Genomic DNA, 16,611 nt, shown 5'->3' on the forward strand with positions numbered 1-16,611 from the left:
AATGCTGAATACAACATGTAGACCTTACAGTGAAATGCTGAATACAACAGTGTAGACCTTACAGTGAAATGCTGAATACAACATGTAGACCTTACAGTGAAATGCTGAATACAACATGTAGACCTTACAGTGAAATGCTGAATACAACATGTAGACCTTACAGTGAAATGCTGAATACAACAGGTGTAGACCTTACAGTGAAATGCTGAATACAACATGTAGACCTTACAGTGAAATGCTGAATACAACATGTAGACCTTACAGTGAAATGCTGAATACAACAGGTGAGACCTTACAGTGAAATGCTGAATACAACATGTAGACCTTACAGTGAAATGCTGAATACAACAGGTGTAGACCTTACAGTGAAATGCTGAATACAACATGTAGACCTTACAGTGAAATGCTGAATACAACATGTAGACCTTACAGTGAAATGCTGAATACAACAGGTGTAGACCTTACAGTGAAATGCTGAATACAACATGTAGACCTTACAGTGAAATGCTGAATACAACATGTAGACCTTACAGTGAAATGCTGAATACAACATGTAGACCTTACAGTGAAATGCTGAATACAACATGTAGACCTTACAGTGAAATGCTGAATACAACATGTAGACCTTACAGTGAAATGCTGAATACAACAGGTGTAGACCTTACAGTGAAATGCTGAATACAACAGGTGTAGACCTTACAGTGAAATGCTGAATACAACATGTAGACCTTACAGTGAAATGCTGAATACAACAGGTGTAGACCTTACAGTGAAATGCTGAATACAACAGGTGTAGACCTTACAGTGAAATGCTGAATACAACAGGTGTAGACCTTACAGTGAAATGCTGAATACAACATGTAGACCTTACAGTGAAATGCTGAATACAACATGTAGACCTTACAGTGAAATGCTGAATACAACATGTAGACCTTACAGTGAAATGCTGAATACAACATGTAGACCTTACAGTGAAATGCTGAATACAACAGGTAGACCTTACAGTGAAATGCTGAATACAACAGGTGTAGACCTTACAGTGAAATGCTGAATACAACAGGTGTAGACCTTACAGTGAAATGCTGAATACAACATGTAGACCTTACAGTGAAATGCTGAATACAACATGTAGACCTTACAGTGAAATGCTGAATACAACATGTAGACCTTACAGTGAAATGCTGAATACAACAGTGTAGACCTTACAGTGAAATGCTGAATACAACATGTAGACCTTACAGTGAAATGCTGAATACAACAGGTGTAGACCTTACAGTGAAATGCTGAATACAACAGGTGTAGACCTTACAGTGAAATGCTGAATACAACATGTAGACCTTACAGTGAAATGCTGAATACAACATGTGTAGACCTTACAGTGAAATGCTGAATACAACAGGTGTAGACCTTACAGTGAAATGCTGAATACAACAGGTGTAGACCTTACAGTGAAATGCTGAATACAACATGTAGACCTTACAGTGAAATGCTGAATACAACATGTAGACCTTACAGTGAAATGCTGAATACAACATGTAGACCTTACAGTGAAATGCTGAATACAACATGTAGACCTTACAGTGAAATGCTGAATACAACATGTAGACCTTACAGTGAAATGCTGAATACAACAGGTGTAGACCTTACAGTGAAATGCTGAATACAACAGGTGTAGACCTTACAGTGAAATGCTGAATACAACATGTAGACCTTACAGTGAAATGCTGAATACAACAGGTGTAGACCTTACAGTGAAATGCTGAATACAACAGGTGTAGACCTTACAGTGAAATGCTGAATACAACAGGTGTAGACCTTACAGTGAAATGCTGAATACAACATGTAGACCTTACAGTGAAATGCTGAATACAACATGTAGACCTTACAGTGAAATGCTGAATACAACATGTAGACCTTACAGTGAAATGCTGAATACAACATGTAGACCTTACAGTGAAATGCTGAATACAACATGTAGACCTTACAGTGAAATGCTGAATACAACAGGTGTAGACCTTACAGTGAAATGCTGAATACAACAGGTGTAGACCTTACAGTGAAATGCTGAATACAACAGGTGTAGACCTTACAGTGAAATGCTGAATACAACATGTAGACCTTACAGTGAAATGCTGAATACAACATGTAGACCTTACAGTGAAATGCTGAATACAACATGTAGACCTTACAGTGAAATGCTGAATACAACATGTAGACCTTACAGTGAAATGCTGAATACAACATGTAGACCTTACAGTGAAATGCTGAATACAACAGGTGTAGACCTTACAGTGAAATGCTGAATACAACATGTAGACCTTACAGTGAAATGCTGAATACAACATGTAGACCTTACAGTGAAATGCTGAATACAACAGGTAGACCTTACAGTGAAATGCTGAATACAACATGTAGACCTTACAGTGAAATGCTGAATACAACAGGTGTAGACCTTACAGTGAAATGCTGAATACAACATGTAGACCTTACAGTGAAATGCTGAATACAACATGTAGACCTTACAGTGAAATGCTGAATACAACAGGTGTAGACCTTACAGTGAAATGCTGAATTCAACATGTAGACCTTACAGTGAAATGCTGAATACAACATGTAGACCTTACAGTGAAATGCTGAATACAACATGTAGACCTTACAGTGAAATGCTGAATACAACATGTAGACCTTACAGTGAAATGCTGAATACAACATGTAGACCTTACAGTGAAATGCTGAATACAACAGGTGTAGACCTTACAGTGAAATGCTGAATACAACAGGTGTAGACCTTACAGTGAAATGCTGAATACAACATGTAGACCTTACAGTGAAATGCTGAATACAACAGGTGTAGACCTTACAGTGAAATGCTGAATACAACAGGTGTAGACCTTACAGTGAAATGCTGAATACAACAGGTGTAGACCTTACAGTGAAATGCTGAATACAACATGTAGACCTTACAGTGAAATGCTGAATACAACATGTAGACCTTACAGTGAAATGCTGAATACAACATGTAGACCTTACAGTGAAATGCTGAATACAACATGTAGACCTTACAGTGAAATGCTGAATACAACAGGTGTAGACCTTACAGTGAAATGCTGAATACAACAGGTGTAGACCTTACAGTGAAATGCTGAATACAACAGTGTAGACCTTACAGTGAAATGCTGAATACAACAGTGTAGACCTTACAGTGAAATGCTGAATACAACATGTAGACCTTACAGTGAAATGCTGAATACAACATGTAGACCTTACAGTGAAATGCTGAATACAACATGTAGACCTTACAGTGAAATGCTGAATACAACATGTAGACCTTACAGTGAAATGCTGAATACAACATGTGTAGACCTTACAGTGAAATGCTGAATACAACATGTAGACCTTACAGTGAAATGCTGAATACAACGTGTAGACCTTACAGTGAAATGCTGAATACAACATGTAGACCTTACAGTGAAATGCTGAATACAACATGTAGACCTTACAGTGAAATGCTGAATACAACAGGTGTAGACCTTACAGTGAAATGCTGAATACAACATGTAGACCTTACAGTGAAATGCTGAATACAACAGGTGTAGACCTTACAGTGAAATGCTGAATACAACAGGTGTAGACCTTACAGTGAAATGCTGAATACAACAGGTGTAGACCTTACAGTGAAATGCTGAATACAACATGTAGACCTTACAGTGAAATGCTGAATACAACAGGTGTAGACCTTACAGTGAAATGCTGAATACAACAGGTGTAGACCTTACAGTGAAATGCTGAATACAACATGTAGACCTTACAGTGAAATGCTGAATACAACAGGTGTAGACCTTACAGTGAAATGCTGAATACAACATGTAGACCTTACAGTGAAATGCTGAATACAACAGGTGTAGACCTTACAGTGAAATGCTGAATACAACATGTAGACCTTACAGTGAAATGCTGAATACAACAGTGTAGACCTTACAGTGAAATGCTGAATACAACAGTGTAGACCTTACAGTGAAATGCTGAATACAACATGTAGACCTTACAGTGAAATGCTGAATACAACATGTAGACCTTACAGTGAAATGCTGAATACAACAGGTGTAGACCTTACAGTGAAATGCTGAATACAACAGGTGTAGACCTTACAGTGAAATGCTGAATACAACATGTAGACCTTACAGTGAAATGCTGAATACAACAGTGTAGACCTTACAGTGAAATGCTGAATACAACAGGTGTAGACCTTACAGTGAAATGCTGAATACAACAGGTGTAGACCTTACAGTGAAATGCTGAATACAACAGGTGTAGACCTTACAGTGAAATGCTGAATACAACAGTGTAGACCTTACAGTGAAATGCTGAATACAACATGTAGACCTTACAGTGAAATGCTGAATACAACAGGTGTAGACCTTACAGTGAAATGCTGAATACAACATGTAGACCTTACAGTGAAATGCTGAATACAACAGGTGTAGACCTTACAGTGAAATGCTGAATACAACAGGTGTAGACCTTACAGTGAAATGCTGAATACAACAGGTGTAGACCTTACAGTGAAATGCTGAATACAACATGTAGACCTTACAGTGAAATGCTGAATACAACATGTAGACCTTACAGTGAAATGCTGAATACAACATGTAGACCTTACAGTGAAATGCTGAATACAACATGTAGACCTTACAGTGAAATGCTGAATACAACATGTAGACCTTACAGTGAAATGCTGAATACAACAGGTGTAGACCTTACAGTGAAATGCTGAATACAACATGTAGACCTTACAGTGAAATGCTGAATACAACATGTAGACCTTACAGTGAAATGCTGAATACAACAGGTAGACCTTACAGTGAAATGCTGAATACAACATGTAGACCTTACAGTGAAATGCTGAATACAACAGGTGTAGACCTTACAGTGAAATGCTGAATACAACATGTAGACCTTACAGTGAAATGCTGAATACAACATGTAGACCTTACAGTGAAATGCTGAATACAACAGGTGTAGACCTTACAGTGAAATGCTGAATACAACATGTAGACCTTACAGTGAAATGCTGAATACAACATGTAGACCTTACAGTGAAATGCTGAATACAACATGTAGACCTTACAGTGAAATGCTGAATACAACATGTAGACCTTACAGTGAAATGCTGAATACAACATGTAGACCTTACAGTGAAATGCTGAATACAACAGGTGTAGACCTTACAGTGAAATGCTGAATACAACAGGTGTAGACCTTACAGTGAAATGCTGAATACAACATGTAGACCTTACAGTGAAATGCTGAATACAACAGGTGTAGACCTTACAGTGAAATGCTGAATACAACAGGTGTAGACCTTACAGTGAAATGCTGAATACAACAGGTGTAGACCTTACAGTGAAATGCTGAATACAACATGTAGACCTTACAGTGAAATGCTGAATACAACATGTAGACCTTACAGTGAAATGCTGAATACAACATGTAGACCTTACAGTGAAATGCTGAATACAACATGTAGACCTTACAGTGAAATGCTGAATACAACAGGTAGACCTTACAGTGAAATGCTGAATACAACAGGTGTAGACCTTACAGTGAAATGCTGAATACAACAGGTGTAGACCTTACAGTGAAATGCTGAATACAACAGGTAGACCTTACAGTGAAATGCTGAATACAACATGTAGACCTTACAGTGAAATGCTGAATACAACATGTAGACCTTACAGTGAAATGCTGAATACAACATGTAGACCTTACAGTGAAATGCTGAATACAACATGTAGACCTTACAGTGAAATGCTGAATACAACATGTAGACCTTACAGTGAAATGCTGAATACAACATGTGTAGACCTTACAGTGAAATGCTGAATACAACAGGTGTAGACCTTACAGTGAAATGCTGAATACAACATGTAGACCTTACAGTGAAATGCTGAATACAACATGTAGACCTTACAGTGAAATGCTGAATACAACATGTGTAGACCTTACAGTGAAATGCTGAATACAACAGGTGTAGACCTTACAGTGAAATGCTGAATACAACAGGTGTAGACCTTACAGTGAAATGCTGAATACAACATGTAGACCTTACAGTGAAATGCTGAATACAACATGTAGACCTTACAGTGAAATGCTGAATACAACATGTAGACCTTACAGTGAAATGCTGAATACAACAGGTGTAGACCTTACAGTGAAATGCTGAATACAACATGTAGACCTTACAGTGAAATGCTGAATACAACATGTAGACCTTACAGTGAAATGCTGAATACAACATGTAGACCTTACAGTGAAATGCTGAATACAACAGGTGTAGACCTTACAGTGAAATGCTGAATACAACAGGTGTAGACCTTACAGTGAAATGCTGAATACAACAGGTGTAGACCTTACAGTGAAATGCTGAATACAACATGTAGACCTTACAGTGAAATGCTGAATACAACAGGTGTAGACCTTACAGTGAAATGCTGAATACAACATGTAGACCTTACAGTGAAATGCTGAATACAACAGGTGTAGACCTTACAGTGAAATGCTGAATACAACATGTAGACCTTACAGTGAAATGCTGAATACAACAGGTGTAGACCTTACAGTGAAATGCTTACTTACAAGCCCTTAACCAACAATGCAGTTTTAAGAAGAAAACATTTCAAATATAACTAATCAATAAGGAGCAACATAAAATAACAGAGGCGAGGCTATACACAGGGTGTTACGGTACAGAATACAGGGTGTTACGGTACAGAATACAGTGTGTTACGGTACAGAGTCAATGTGAAGGCTATATACAGGGTGTTCCGGTACAGAGTCAATGTGGAGGCTATATACAGGGTGTTCCGGTACAGAGTCAATGTGAAAGCTATATACAGGGTGTTCCGGTACAGAGTCAATGTGGAGGCTATATACAGGGTGTTCCGGTACAGAGTCAATGTGGAGGCTATATACAGGGTGTTCCGGTACAGAGTCAATGTGGAGGCTATATACAGGGTGTTCCGGTACAGAGTCAATGTGAAGGCTATATACAGGGTGTTACGGTACAGAGTCAATGTGGAGGCTATATACAGGGTGTTACGGTACAGAGTCAATGTGGAGGCTACATACAGGGGGTTCCGGTACAGAGTCAATGTGGAGGCCATATACAGGGTGTTCCGGTACAGAGTCAATGTGGAGGCTATATACAGGGTGTTCCGGTACAGAGTCAATGTGGAGGCTATATACAGGGTGTTACGGTACAGAGTCAATGTGGAGGCTATATACAGGGTGTTACGGTACAGAGTCAATGTGGAGGCTATATACAGGGGGTTCCGGTACAGAGTCAATGTGGAGGCTATATACAAGGGGTTCCGGTACAGAGTCAATGTGGAGGCTATATACAGGGGGTTCCGGTACAGAGTCAATGTGGAGGCTATATACAGGGGGTACCGGTACAGAGTCAATGTGGAGGCTATATACAGGGGGTTCCGGTACAGAGTCAATGTGGAGGCTATATACAGGGGGTACCGGTACAGAGTCAATGTGGAGGCTATATACAGGGGGTTCCGGTACAGAGTCAATGTGGAGGCTATATACAGGGTGTTCCGGTACAGAGTCAATGTGGAGGCTACATACAGGGGGTTCCGGTACAGAGTCAATGTGGAGGCTATATACAGGGGGTACCGGTACAGAGTCAATGTGGAGGCTATATACAGGGGGTTCCGGCGATACCGTACAGAGTCAATGTGGAGGCTATATACAGGGGGTACCGGTACAGAGTCAATGTGGAGGCTATATACAGGGTGTTACGGTACAGAGTCAATGTGGAGGCTATATACAGGGGGTTCCGGTACAGAGTCAATGTGGAGGCTATATACAGGGTGTTACGGTACAGAGTCAATGTGGAGGCTATATACAGGGGGTTCCGGTACAGAGTCAATGTGGAGGCTATATACAGGGGGTTCCGGTACAGAGTCAATGTGGAGGCTATATACAGGGTGTTACGGTACAGAGTCAATGTGGAGGCTATATACAGGGGGTTCCGGTACAGAGTCAATGTGGAGGCTATATACAGGGTGTTCCGGTACAGAGTCAATGTGGAGGTTATAAACAGGGGGTTCCGGTACAGAGTCAATGTGGAGGCTATATACAGGTGTTACCGGTACAGAGTCAATGTGGAGGCTACATACAGGGGGTTCCGGTACAGAGTCAATGTGGAGGCTATATACAAGGGGTTCCGGTACAGAGTCAATGTGGAGGCTATATACAGGGTGTTACGGTACAGAGTCAATGTGGAGGCTATATACAGGGTGTTCCGGTACAGAGTCAATGTGGAGGCTACATACAGGGGGTTCCGGTACAGAGTCAATGTGCGGGGGCACCGGTTAGTCAAGGTAATTGAGGTAATATGTACATGTAGGTAGAGGTAAAGTCACTATGCATGGATAATAAACAGAGAGTAGCAGCAGTGTAAAAATGGGGGGTGGGGACAATGCAAATAGTCCGGGTAGCCATTTGATTAGCTGTTCAGGGGTCTTATGGCTTGGGGGTAGAAGCTGTTAAGAAGCCTTTTTGACCTGCGCTTAGAGAGATACTGTAGATCTCACTAGACATATTTTACTAATGTAAACCCACCCATAGAGGGTGACAGGTGTGTTGTTGAGGCCCTTACAGTATCAGAGGAGCTTGTGAGAGGCTGACTGGATTAAGACCGTCCACCCTAAAGTGGAGAAAAGTCCTAATCGTTTGGCCTTGAAGTCATTATACACTATGATTCCAGGTAGCTCCTAACAGATCTTATGAGGTCTGGTGGATTGGTGAGATCAGGGAAAAGCCAGGAGGAAGTGAACTTAGTGACTCTCTCACAGTATTTGGTCCCTTCAGGGTTGTGTCATCACTGTTGGACTATTTGACTCACATGTTCCCAGTATTACCTCAGAGGACAGAGCCTACCAGATCCAGTATCCTACCAGTGATACGAGCCTACCAGACAAGCTAAACTACATCTATGCTCGCTTCGAGGCAAATAACACTGAAACATGCATGAGAGCACCAGCTGTTCCAGACGACTGTGTGATCACTCTCTCCGCAGCCAATGTGAGTAAGACCTTTAACCCTTTCATGCGAGAGTTCCAAATATCTCTAACGGTCGCCCCAGCGTGAGTTTTCTTATGCACGTGATGTTAGAACGTTCTCTCCATTCCAGAATGTGATTGTTACACAACAGTACATTTAATCCGCGCTGCCCTCAAACCAAGGAACTTAGCCTGTTTTTACTTATAGGCTGTTTCAACTTCAATTTCAAATGATTTTCGAACAAGTTTTTATTTTCTAAGAACAGTTTGAATTGAGGTGTGTTCCGCCTCCTCTTTCATTCACATAAAAATAGTCCTTTTTACTTTTGCGGACAATACATTTTTGGGGCATTTCTGACCCGGACAAAATTCCCAACGCACTTCCCAATTCTTTGTGCAGTTCAAGTCTGCAGACATTTGTGCATCTCCCGTCAGGACAGGATCTGCACACGTGTTCACATTTTCCATCTGTTGCCCGCATCGCTATCATTGTTGTTTTCGTTACTAATAATAACTTTGGAAATGTGTGCGTTTCTATCAAAGTAAGTGCCTTATTGCGTTCCCTATGGCTCAGTTGGTAGAGCATGGTGTTTGCAAAGTCAGCATGGTGTGTGCAACGCCAGGGTTGTGGGTTCGATTCCCACGGGGGGCCAGTACAACAAAAATATATTTATTTTATTTTTTAATTATAATGAAATGTATGCATTCACTACTGTAAGTCGCTCTGGATAAGAGCGTCTGCTAAATGACTAAAATGTAAATGTAAATGTAGGACAGCTCTCCAACCAACTTCCAGGTGACCTATTTTTTTGAGATTTTTTAACTAGGCAAGTCAGTTAAGAACAAATTCTTATTTTCACTGACAGCCTAGGAACAGTGGGTTAACTGCCTTGTTCAGGGGCAGAACAACAGATTTTTTACCTTGTCAGCTCAGGGATTTAATCTTGCAACCTATTGGTTACTTGTCCAACGCTCTAACCACTAGGCCACCTGCCGCCCCTATAATGATATATTATGATATAATGATAATGATATAATGATATATCTATTCTACAGCCTAGTCTGACTTGCCAGATTGAAGACATGTATGCTTTTTCACAAAAGTAGTGTAGTATTATTCACAAATGTAAATTGTCTTCATCGGTTTGCCTGAGCTGGGAACATTGTGTAGATATTGCTTTGAAGTCTGTGAAAGTTTGTATGGTAAATCTACAGTTTAGTCTAAATACTCAGATAGAGGAAAATGCATGTTTTTATACGAGACAAATCATCAATATTCACAAAAAGTGTGTAGCATTCATAACTTTAAATTGTCTGTAAGCCCCAAGGCAAGATAGTTACTGTAGCATCATCAGACTAGACCAGTTACAGCCTTTTCTCCTTCAGGCCATTAGCTCCTTGAGGAATATACTATCTATTCTTGTCAGAGAAACAAACGTCTATGGTTGTTGTCAGAACAACAAAGGCATTTAGGACTAAAAGAGAGCTGGGCTTTGATGTTCAACCACAGCCATGATTAGCCTACATGGACAGCTGTGCTCCCGATCCCATATCCACCTGTTTGACCAGCACTGGTCTTGACCAACTATCAATTCAAATCAAATCAAATTGTATTTGTCACATGCGCCGAATACAATAGGTGTAGACCTTACCGTGAAATGCTTACTTACAAGCCCTTAACCAACAATGCAGTTTTAAGAAAATATTTACGAAAAAACTAAAGTAAAAAATACAATTCTAAGTAAAAAATAAAAGAACAATAACAAGGCTATACAGGGGATACCGGTACCGAGTCAATATGCAGGGTACAGATTAGGGGGTACCGGTACCGAGTCAATATGCAGGGTGCAGATTAGTGGAGGTCATTTGTACTTGTAGGTAGGGGTATATTTACTGTGCATAGATAATAAACAGTAGCAGCTGGGGGGGGGGCAATGTAAATAGTTCAGGTGGCCATTGGATTCATTGTTCAGCAGTCTTATGGCTTGGGGGTAGAAGCTTGGGGATAGAAGACTGCAATGAACTGTTATTTCCTTGGCAGCTCTTTACCTAGCCTACATTTTTGCCTTTATGTGGAATAACTCACAGAGCTCTTTGAAATCTGATCATTCAGAGAAATATATGTGTCTGTTTTTCTTAATATGTTTAGTAATTTTTATATTGTATGTTGTATATATATGTTTGATGTATTTATGCAGGGCTCATCTGACAAAGAGAGCCTAGTCTCAGTATAGCTTCCCTGTCCAAATACAGGTTTAATAATAATAATAACCTAATTTGGAAAGAAATTACAAGAATGCTTCAGGGGATATACTGTAGCTACAAATATAACGCCCTAAGGCAAACTCTGCAGGAAAAAGTATTAAGTTAATGCTAGCCAGATAGACTGAGATGTATATATACATCTCATCTAAATCTATTTGTTGTGAGTCAAGCAGATATATTGTAGGGACTCAGTGTGTCTCTCATCTGGTGATAGAGGTCATTTACAGCAGACACTTCATCATTGGCTTGCCTCAATGGCTGCTCTATTGTTTGTGTGGACTGCCCTCTAGTGGCGAAACCTTGACATGACAGCAGATAAATAATACAACCGTTACTTTTACTACTTTTGTTATTTCATCATATTCCATTCCATCTATTCAGTAGGTCGATCAAATTGTAAAAGACCAAGGTAAATTAGGTGAATTATCTTCAATACCTTCTAGGCTAAGTGTGTTGTAATACTACTAGGTTGCAGGAGTGACACACGATGAGGAATAATTACGTCATGATCTGAGGATTAAATGAGAGCCACATGAGGTGGAACAATTTTATAAACTCAGCGCATATCAAACATATCGTAGGAATGACATAATATTAACGTTAGTGTTCTCATCACCCGTCTGAGGGGACTAAGGCATTTTAGCATGCGCTCCTGCGCACAATAAACCAAGTGCGTGCGTTTGGAACGCCCAGGAAACAGGAAGTGATCCGCAAGCGACTCTCTTTTTTTGTGAATGAGCGGTGCTCGCTTGATGATGCTTCAGAGATGCGGAGATGATTACAGACATTTGTCAGCCTACACAATTATAGACACCATATAATTCGTCACCCACCCTAGGCTACGTACTGTATTCAGGAGAAGGAAGAAGAGTAGACTAGGGACTCTACTTCATACTCATATCAGGCGAGTTTGAAATATGCAATCTCTTCTGCTGCATCATTCAACTACAATACACTGTCTGTAATTCATGACCAGATTGTTTGTTCAGGTGATAATTGTCAGATATACAGTAGCACTCGTCATGAAGATATAAGATCCCCACATGAGAAAAAGCACATGTTCAGTCATTGACTGGCCTGTAACTTATAGATAAATAAAATAGCTCTTATATAAAAACAAACGATGAAAAATATATTTACAAGCAAAATACGTTTTGTGTCACTAAAAAGGTACCTCATAAACAGTAACAACTATGTAATGATGATGTTATAACATTGTAATTACAGAGAGAGAGAAGAGCACCACTACCATGTCATCTTCCTTCTCAGACACACTCCAATTCCGTTTCTCCAGCCCTGTCCACGATGACTCCATCCTGCAAAAGATGAGCCTGCTGAGAGAGGACCGACGCTTCTGTGACGTCACCCTCGTCCTCGGATCAGGGTCGTTCCGCTTCCCGGGTCACCGGGTGGTCCTGGCGGCCTCCTCTGCCTTCCTCCGGGACCAGTTCCTGCTGCACGAGGGGAGCCGGGAGCTGCTGGTGACCGTGGTGCCCAGTGCGGAGGTGGGCCGTCGGCTGCTCCTGTCCTGTTACACAGGACACCTGGAGGTCCCTCTGAGGGAGCTGGTCAGCTATCTGACGGCAGCGAGCGCACTGCAGATGAGCCACGTGGTGGAGAGGTGTGCCCAGGCCGTCTCTCAGTACCTGGACCCCACCCTGGCCCACCTGAAGCTGGAGAGAAAACCAGAGACTGAGGGGACCCCTCCACCACCACCACCAGACAGCGTTAAACCCCAACCCAGCTCAGCATGTCTGGACAAGGGGGAGACCCAGGAGGACCCAGAGGACAGGGACCACAGCCTGACCTCAGAAGACACTCTGGACAGTGTCCACATGGTACACACTAACAGCACGTACCCTTACAGCCCGTACCCTTACCCGACGGGCGCCCACAGACGCAAGCAGCGCCCGCCCACGCCATGCAGAGAGTATAGGACGAGGACCTTCCCCCCAGCAGGAAGTCCTACCAACAGCAGTTCAGGATTGGCTGACAGCTCCCAGGACCAGGAAGTGGGCGAGGACTCTGGAGAGGACATATACATGCTTGCTTCTCATCATATGCAGGGGGTTGGGGGCGGGTCTCTGACAGGGGCAGAGTTTTCAGGACGGGGACAGGAGATGCTCCTCCAGAGACCCTACCTGTGCAGGAAGTGTGACCGAGGGTTCCACCACCTGGACAGCTACGTGGGACACCTAAAGGAACACAGGCTCTACCCGTGTCTTCTCTGTGGGAAGAGCTTCAGCCAGAAAAGCAACCTGACCCGACATATCAGGGTTCACACAGGGGTCAAGCCTTTCCAGGTGAGTGGAACACAACCCTCCACCTTTACTGTGTTTAGAGCACTTTGAGCATCTTATGTGACTCAGTTGGTAAGCGTGTGGGGCTGTCAGTGCCAGAGTTGTGGGATGTATAACAAGTATTTTAGTATTGTTTGTATGTAATTTATTGTAATCTGCTTTGGATGTAACTGTCTGCTAAATTTCATATATTATTATTTTATTACTATATTATTATTCCAGTGCCCGCTTTGCCACAAGACTTTTTCCCAGAAGGCCACGCTGCAAGACCACCTTAACCTCCACACAGGGGACAAGCCACACAAGTGCAACTACTGCGCCATCCACTTCGCACACAAACCAGGCCTCCGGCGCCACCTCAAGGACATCCATGGCAAGAGCAGCCTTCAGAACATGTTTGAGGAGGTGGTGTGAGCCTGGGAGCTGATGGACTTCTGCAGCAAGACACTTCTGAGTTAAGCATACCAGTGCCTAAATTAAAACTACAAAGAATTAAAACTACAGAGAATTAGAACTACAAAGAATTAAAACTACAGAGAATTAGAACTACAAAGAATTAAAACTACAAAGAATTTGAACTACAAAGAATTAGAACTACAAACATTTTAAACTACAAAAAATAGAACTACAAACAATTTAAACTACAAATAATTAGAACTACAAAGACAAGACGGAAACTAGTGTAAATGTATTATAGATGCCAGTATATATTCAACTTGTCTGCCTCTAATGATGTAGCTAGAGTTTTAGCACAGACCAATGTCTAAATGAAAACTATGTAGACGAACAGGCCAGGAGGGAGAAGTAGACTAAACTAGAGTGGAATGAAAAGATATTGACGATAAAAGTTCTCCAAATGACTAACTGAAGATGATCTTTCACTAGTATGCCTCTTTCCTAATGTGGTGTTTTTGCACTTTATTTTCTCCCCCCATCCTGAGACTGTAATGAGTGTTTTGATGGACTAGCACAGGAACATACAGAATCAGTCAACAAGCTGTAGCTACGTCACTGCTATTTATATTTATGTGTGTGTGTGTGTGTGTGTGTGTGTGTGTGTGTGTGTGTGTGTGTGTGTGTGTGTGTGTGTGTGTGTGTGTGTGTGTGTGTGTGTGTGTGTGTACTGTAAGAGAAATGTGTCCACCTGTCTGTGTTTCTTTACGATAGATATCTGCTGCTTTGATATATGGCCGTGACGCACAAAACCTAGAAGGATCCCATGTGTGTGTTATTAAGAGGATGTTATTAAGAGGCTGTTATTAAGAGGATGTTATTAAGAGGCTGTTATTAAGAGGATGTTATTAAGAGGCTGTTATTAAGAGGCTGTTATTTAGAGGATGATATTAAGAGGATGTTATTTAGAAGATGTTATTAAGAGGATGTTATTAAGAAGATGATATTAAGAGGATGTTATTAAGAGGATGTTATTAAGAGGATGTTATTAAGAGGAGGTTTTTAAGAGGATGTTATTAAGAGGCTGTTATTAAGAGGATGTTATTAAGAGGATGTTATTAAGAGGATGATATTAAGAGGATGTTATTAAGAGGATGTTATTTAGAGGATGTTATTAAGAGGATGTTATTAAGAGGATGTTATTAAGAGGATGTTATTTAGAGGATGTTATTAAGAGGAGGTTATTAAGAGGATGTTATTAAGAGGGTGTATTTAGAGGATGTTATTAAGAGGATGTTATTAAGAGGATGTTATTAAGAGGATGTTATTAAGAGGATGTTATTAAGAGGATGTTATTAAGAGGCTGTTATTAAGAGGATGTTATTAAGAGGATGTTATTAAGAGGATGTTATTTAGAGGATGTTATTAAGAGGATGATATTAAGAGGCTGTTATTAAGAGGATGTTATTAAGAGGATGTTATTAAGAGGATGTTATTTAGAGGATGTTATTAAGAGGATGTTATTAAGAGGATGTTATTAAGAGGATGTTATTAAGAGGATGTTATTAAGAGGAGGTTATTAAGAGGATGTTATTAAGAGGCTGTTATTAAGAGGATGTTATTAAGAGGATGTTATTAAGAGGATGTTATTAAGAGGATGTTATTTAGAAGATGTTATTAAGAGGATGTTATTAAGAAGATGATATTAAGAGGATGTTATTAAGAGGATGTTATTAAGAGGATGTTATTAAGAGGAGGTTATTAAGAGGATGTTATTAAGAGGCTGTTATTAAGAGGATGTTATTAAGAGGATGTTATTAAGAGGATGATATTAAGAGGATGTTATTAAGAGGATGTTATTTAGAGGATGTTATTAAGAGGATGTTATTAAGAGGATGTTATTAAGAGGATGTTATTTAGAGGATGTTATTAAGAGGAGGTTATTAAGAGGATGTTATTAAGAGGGTGTATTTAGAGGATGTTATTTAGAGGATGTTATTAAGAGGATGTTATTAAGAGGATGTTATTAAGAGGATGTTATTAAGAGGATGTTATTAAGAGGCTGTTATTAAGAGGATGTTATTAAGAGGATGTTATTAAGAGGATGTTATTTAGAGGATGTTATTAAGAGGATGATATTAAGAGGCTGTTATTAAGAGGATGTTATTAAGAGGATGTTATTAAGAGGATGTTATTAAGAGGATGTTATTAAGAGGATGTTATTAAGAGGATGTTATTAAGAGGATGTTATTAAGAGGATGATATTAAGAGGATGTTATTTAAAAATTAAGAGGATGTTATTTAGAGGATGTTATTAAGAGGATGTTATTAAGAGGATGTTATTAAGAGGATGTTATTAAGAGGATGTTATTTAGAGGATGTTATTAAGAGGATGTTATTAAGAGGATGCTATTTAGAGGATGTTATTAAGAGGATGTTATTAAGAGGATGTTATTAAGAGGATGTTATTAAGAGGATGTTATTAAGAGGATGTTATTAAGAGGATGTTATTTAGAGGATCTTATTTAGAGGATGTTATTTAGAGGATGTTATTTAGAAGATGTTATTAAGAGGATGTT

The 16,611-nt window shown here is 40.1% G+C and overlaps 1 protein-coding gene across 1 annotated transcript; it reads left to right on the plus strand.

Annotated features, from left to right (window-relative positions):
- Positions 1 to 12,064: 12,064 nt before the first annotated feature.
- On the plus strand, positions 12,065 to 16,306 carry LOC106568381 (zinc finger and BTB domain-containing protein 26). Its single transcript, XM_014138681.2, has 3 exons — positions 12,065 to 12,243; positions 12,567 to 13,642; positions 13,862 to 16,306. Exons 2-3 carry the CDS (start codon positions 12,590 to 12,592, stop codon positions 14,051 to 14,053), a joined length of 1,245 nt encoding a protein of 414 aa, XP_013994156.1. The 5' UTR covers positions 12,065 to 12,243; positions 12,567 to 12,589; the 3' UTR covers positions 14,054 to 16,306.
- Positions 16,307 to 16,611: the final 305 nt, after the last annotated feature.

The sequence above is a fragment of the Salmo salar genome, chromosome ssa13, assembly GCF_905237065.1.
Source record: "Salmo salar chromosome ssa13, Ssal_v3.1, whole genome shotgun sequence".
NCBI lineage: Eukaryota > Metazoa > Chordata > Actinopteri > Salmoniformes > Salmonidae > Salmo > Salmo salar.